The 6,377-nt window shown below is 37.5% G+C and overlaps 2 protein-coding genes across 2 annotated transcripts; one reads left to right on the forward strand and one right to left on the reverse strand.

Annotated features, from left to right (window-relative positions):
- The first annotated feature begins 11 nt into the window (after positions 1-11).
- Positions 12-752, forward strand: LOC142169137 (uncharacterized). Its single transcript, XM_075230375.1, has one exon. The coding sequence runs from the start codon at positions 83-85 to the stop codon at positions 596-598; it is 516 nt and encodes a 171-aa protein (XP_075086476.1). The 5' UTR covers positions 12-82; the 3' UTR covers positions 599-752.
- Positions 753-4,868: 4,116 nt separating this feature from the next.
- LOC142168941 (uncharacterized) lies at positions 4,869-5,336 on the reverse strand. Its single transcript, XM_075230118.1, has one exon. It carries the CDS (start codon positions 5,334-5,336, stop codon positions 4,869-4,871), a length of 468 nt encoding a protein of 155 aa, XP_075086219.1.
- Positions 5,337-6,377: the final 1,041 nt, after the last annotated feature.

Here is a 6,377-nt window from a genome sequence, read left to right on the forward strand (position 1 = left end):
ATATGGTCCAACACTCACTCAACTAAGACTTACAAATCCAATAACAGCGTCGACAAAGGACAGTCATAAGCTAGAAGTAGAAATGGATTCCTCAAGAATATCACTCAGGCCATTCAAACTTTCTGATGCTGATGACCTCTTGATATGGGCTAGCGACGATAAAGTAACCTCTTATCTAAGATGGCACACAATCACCTCCATTGAAGCAGCATCAAAATATATCCAAGAAGTTGCTATTCCACATCCGTGGCGTCGGTCCATTTGCTTAGACGACCGTTCCATAGGTTACATATCAGTTAGGCCAGAATCCGGGAGCGAAAGGCACAAAGCTCGCATTGCTTATGCCGTTGGTTCTGATTATTGGGGACAAGGAATTGTTACTATGGCAATAAAGATGGCTATCCCTATTGTGTTCAAAGATTTTCCTTATTTGGTGAGGCTAGAAGCTTTGGTGGAGCCTGAAAATGTAGGATCTCAAAGGGTGCTAGAAAAGGTTGGTTTCAAGAAAGAGGGCTTTCTCAGGAAGTATGGGTTTAACAAAGGTGAAATTAGAGATATGTTCATATATAGCTTCTTATCAATTGATGAAATTCCTTGAAAACTATAGCACAAAAGTGTTGCTTCTCATAATCTTCTAAATTACTAAGATTTGTACTACTTCATTTCATGCTGCTTGTTTTAAAATTTTCATTCACTCTGAATGTGGACACTATCACATTGCTATTCCCATGGGGAAAAAAACATGAAAATTAGGTAGAAAAAAATTGCACGCTTTGGCTATATGTAATCAATAGAGTTGAGGTGAAAAGATGAATAATTTAAGTAATAGTTTAAGTTCTACGAACTGATAGCATATAAATTTTCTTTGTTGTCAAGTTAAATTGACCTAAAACAATAGATAATCCTTCGTTAGCAAGTGCAATATGATAAAAAGCTAAGTAAAGTAATAACTTGCTATGGCCAATTAAATTGAACTGATATTGGTGTATATAACTTAATTCGAAAGTAGTTGGAAATTGAAGTTACTAAGCTAGAGGAGAACTGTAGCTAGAAGGCTGAACATCACCATATATCTCAGAACTCCTCTCAAGAATCGAGTGTTTTCCGGTACCCTTTGGGTGTGTTTGGTACGAAGGAAAATATTTCTTAAAAAATATTTTCTAATTTTCTCATAAAACTATTTTTCTCCAATTGGAGGAAAATATTTTCCCTATCTAACCAAGAGGTTGCTCTAGTGGTGACCACCCTCCACTTCCAACCAAGAGGTTGTGAGTTCGAGTCACCCCAAGACCAAGGTGGGGAGTTCTTGGAGGGAGGGAGCCGAGGGTCTATCGGAAGTAGCCTCTCTACCCCAGTGTAGGGGTAAGGTCTGCGTACACACTACCCTCCCCAGACCTCAGTAGTGAGATTATATTGGGTTGTTGTTGTTGTTGTTTTCCCTAAGGAAAAATATTTTTCAAAACCTTTTTTCAATCTTTCCTACCCTATTCCCCATCCCTACTAACCCCCCACACTCTACCCCACCCAACCCCACTCTCCACACCCACCCAGCCTACCCTCATCTCCCACCCTAAATAAAAATATTATTAAGAGCACTTTCTTTTCAAATTGTAGATAGATTATTTTTCTTTTTATTTCAACAAAATGAGTATTTTTTTTATGATGTAAAAAAGAATTTTCTTCTATTTCAAATATAAAGTACTTTCTTTTAATAATGTAGAAAAAGTATTTTCTTTCATTTTAACAAAATAATGTAGTAAAACGTATTTTCTTTCATTTTAACAACATGAGTATTTTTTTTTCACGATATACAAAAAAGTATTTTCTTTCATTTCAACAAAATGAGTATTCTTTTTCATGATGTAAAAAAATATTTTCTTTCATTTCAATAAAATGAGTATTTTCTTTTCATGATATAGAAAGAATACCTTCTTTTCAACAAAAAAAAGAATATTTTTTTTTAGTTATGGAGCACAAATGTCAATATTGTTTTTTGCGTGAAAAAGTAAAGCAGCACATTAGTTCCTTTGAATTTGTGTGAATTTTAAAAGAATAATTAAATTCATGAATAAAATAGAGTCCTAAAAATGTTGGGTATTTGGGTGGGGTGGGGTGGGGATGGGGTGAAGAGCGCGGAAAACATGGGGATTTTGGGGAAGGGAGATGGGGAGAGTAGCATAAAAAACTTATTTCCCTAAAAAATATTTTTTACTCTCTAACCAAACACTAGAAAATATTTTCCACAAAAATAATTTCACTAACTAACCAAACAAGAAAAAATAAGTGATAAAACACTTATTTTCCATGGAAAACATTTTCCTTCCTACCAAACACACCCTTTGTGACCCTTTGTTTTCCATATCAACCATAGTTTCAAGTCTTTGCAGATGTGGCCACTCAGAGAAAATGTTAGAATCATTGTTGTAGTGACAATCCTTTTTGTGAGCTTGGTGAATCTGAGCTCAATTTCCAGATTCATCCAAGCACTTTGTGATTAGGTTTGAGAATGAATGGATGAACTCGAGAGAGAAGAGAGAAATTGCAGGAGAGAAAAAATTAGTTAACTACTAGGCCCCACAACTATAACCGACTAACTAATAGCTCACACTCCCCCTCAAGCTGGAGAGTACAAGATGTTAAGAACTCCAAGCTTGCCTAGTAGAAATGTATGCTGAGACTGTACAAGAACTTTAGTGAGAAGATCAGCTTGCTGATCTTTAGTCCCCACAAACTGTGTGTTGAGTACACCTTGTTTGATCTTGTCGCACACAAAATAGCAATCGATCTCAATATGTTTGGTACGTTCGTGGAAGATAGTATTAGCTGCAATATGGAGAGCATCCTTGCTATCATAATAGACTTTCACAGGTCGCTTGATAGGCTCTCCAAGTTCAGCAAATAGTCCTAATATCCAGACTACTTCTGTTGTCACAACTACTAGGCTTCTATACTCTGCTTCTGCAGAGCTTCTCGACACCGTATGCTGCTTCTTGGGCTTCCATGAGATGAGTGAGTTGCAAAACTTGACTAAGTACCCAGTGACCTTCTTGTGTTTGGACTTATTGCCCAATCTGCATCACAAAAACATGTCAAACTATCTGCACCTGCACTACTCAAAAATATCCCCATGCCTGGTTCATGCTTTAGGTATTTGACTACTCTTATAGCAGCATCCCAATGAGATTTTTTGGGCTCTTGCATGAACTGACTGAGAGTTTGGACTGCAAACATAATGTCTGATCGTGTGATAGTCAAATAGATCAACCTACCAATCAATCTTTTTTATTCACTCACATATGTCTGGATTTCATTATCTGTAGTGCCAGTGTGTCTGTCAAACTCAGCATAAGTGAACTTCTGGTTGAGATCTATGGGGTTGAGACTGGCTTAGTACTACTCAATCCCAAATCAGAGATGAGTTGAAGGCAGTATTTCCTCAGATTAAATAGAATCCCTTCTTTGGATCTCATGACTTCAGTTCCCAGAAAGTATTTGAGATCACCAAGATCCTTCGCCTTGAACTTCTGATGAAGGACAACATTAGTCTCATGGATAAACTCCTCATAATTTCCAGTGATCAATAAGTCATCCACGTATATCAACACTACTACAAAGTTATCTTCTTTTATTTTAGTGAATAATGAATAGTCATATAGACTCTGAACATATCCTGCAGTTGTTAAGGCCTCACTGAGCTTAATGTTTCACCGTCGGAGGCTTGTTTAAGCCCATATAATGATTTCAATAGTCTGCGAACCTTTGTCTCCCCCTGTCTCCTGAAACCTTGAGGAAGTTCCATATATACTTTCTCATATAAATCCCCTTACAAGAATGCATTATATACATCCATTTGTGATATATTCCAACCTTTAGAAGAAGCAGGAGCAATCATAGATCTCACAGTTACCAACTTGGCAACTGGTGAAAAGGTTTCATTATAGTCTAGGCCTTCTCTTTGGCTATAGCACTTGGCTACCAGTCTGGCCTTGAGCCTTTCTACCTCACCACTTGCTTTATATTTTATTTTGTACACCCATTTTGAACCAATAGCCTTCATGCCCTTTGGAAGATTAACAACATCCCAAGTTTTGTTGTCCTCTAAAGCCTTGATTGTAGTTTCCATGGCTTCAATCAACCTTTTGTCCTTAGATGCTTCACTGAAGGTTTTTTGGTTCTGTTAATGCTGAGATTCCAGCCAAAAGACTTCTACATTTACTAGTCAACCTGTTATAGGATAGATAGTTGGATAGGGGATAAGAGGAACTTTTTTTTGTAGTGGTCACATAGTCGTGCAACCATATGGGTTCCTTTGTAGTTCTTTTTGATTTTCTAATCTCAGTTGACTCTTGTTCAAGAGTTGCTGGAGGATTCACTTCATCTTCCTGCATTAAGTGTTGTTCTGGAACTGCACTGCTACTTGTTGGTGCATTGTTGTAATCTGCATTTGCATCATCATCTACATTTGCACCATCATCTGCATTTGTTGTTGGTGAGTCTTGCATATCACCATTTCCTTCATGTTCTGCAGTGCCAGTCCCTGCATTATTGTCAACACCACTCCCCTCAACAGACTCCTCTAAATCACTGCTTGCAATTCCTTCTGCATTTTGAGTTGTGGAATAATATTTGGCAAATGGAAAGATATTCTCCTTAAAAATAACATCTCTCCAAACATTTCCCTCATCCTGACGTGTTGATTTGTCACTCTCCAAGTCACCAGTTGTCATGTTAGCTGCATATGGTTTCTTGTTTTTGAAATCAGTTGGATAGCCAACTAGTTTGTAGCAATTTTCCTTAGAGAGCTCAGGTTTGTTGCAGTAATCACATTTCACAAATGGCTTATTTCCTTTGTACTGTCCCCTGTTATTCTACACAGTCATCTGCCCTCTGCCTGTTTGCATAGCAACTGGATCTCCTCTGTTTGGCAAGACTGGATGTGCACTAGAATTTTGACTCTCATCATCTATAATCAATGCATAAGCTTGGTTCAATGTTGGCTCCACAGTCTTCATTAAGATCTGACGCCTTGCTTGATCATATGTCTCATTGAGACCACTTAAAAACTGCATTAGCATTTGCTGCTGAAGGTGTTCAATATACTCCTTCGAATTAGGAATATGCACCATTGCATCGTACTCAGCCCACAATTCCTCCAACCTAGTGAAATATGCAGAGACCGAATTTGTTCCATGTGAAATAGTAGCAATTTCCCTATGCAACTGAAATATCCTAACACGATTCAATTTGTCGAATCTCTCTCTCAAATCCTCCCATACCAAATATGCATTAGATGCATAGACAATGTCGCTAAGTAGATCCGGAGAGACAATGTTCATGATCCAGGAAAGCACGATTGCATTGCATATTTTTCAGTCCTCATGCAATTCAGTTTGGAACAAATCCTTTTTGCACGTCCCAAGTACAAACCTTAGCTTCCTCTTAGCTTGCAAAGCAATTCGCATTGAACGACGCCACAATTCATAATTTTCTGAACCTGTGAGCTTTATATGAATCAGAATCGAACTCGGAGTGTGTGAGGGATGAACAAACAAAGGATGTGCGTGATAGATTTTTTTGGTCGCCATTGATGATCGTTAGTCACAGCTTCGCGAGGAAGGCAATGATGAAATTTCAGCCAAATTGAACAGAATTTGCGGAATTACAGCTCTTTAGTGCTCTGATACCATGTGAGCTTGGTGAATCTGAGATCAATTTCCAAATTCATCCAAGCACTTTATGATTAAGTTTGATAATGAAGGGATGAACTCGAGAGAGAAGAGAGGAATTGCAGGAGAGAAAACATTACTTAACTACTGGGCCCCATAACTATAACCGACTAATTAATAGCTCACACTTTTGCTCCAATATTTATAAGCCATGGCAAATCCAAGGTCTGCTCCGCAAGTCCGCATTCATCTGAACCAGTATTTGGGACTCAAAGAGAAGACTCCAATAGCCTTGTTGTGACAATCCTTTTACTCCAATATTAAAGATTGGTCTCTGGAATGTAGGCATACACGGTGCAACAACGGGTGACTCTTTCATCCGTTACCCACTTGAAATCAATCAAATCTGATTTTTCCATTTGCCTTGTAGTGATTTCGGTGAATACTCCATCAATTTCTATTGCCCTTTTCCCAAGATTTCTCTGTAAAAATGATTAATGCAAGATTTAATTTTTTATTTTATATTTTATATCATTTTGTTTAAATAAAGCATGGAAATTGTATGTTATATAATCTGCTACTCCCTCCGTTTCAGTTTATATCAACATTTTTACTTTTCGCTTTTCGAGTGTGTTTTCACATGTCAATATAATTAAAAATACATTTCAAGATGTAGGTCAAAGTTTATATAGTTCAAATATCGAAAAAGGA

Source organism: Nicotiana tabacum, chromosome 14 (genome assembly GCF_000715075.1).
Source record: "Nicotiana tabacum cultivar K326 chromosome 14, ASM71507v2, whole genome shotgun sequence".
In the NCBI taxonomy this organism is placed as follows: domain Eukaryota; kingdom Viridiplantae; phylum Streptophyta; class Magnoliopsida; order Solanales; family Solanaceae; genus Nicotiana; species Nicotiana tabacum.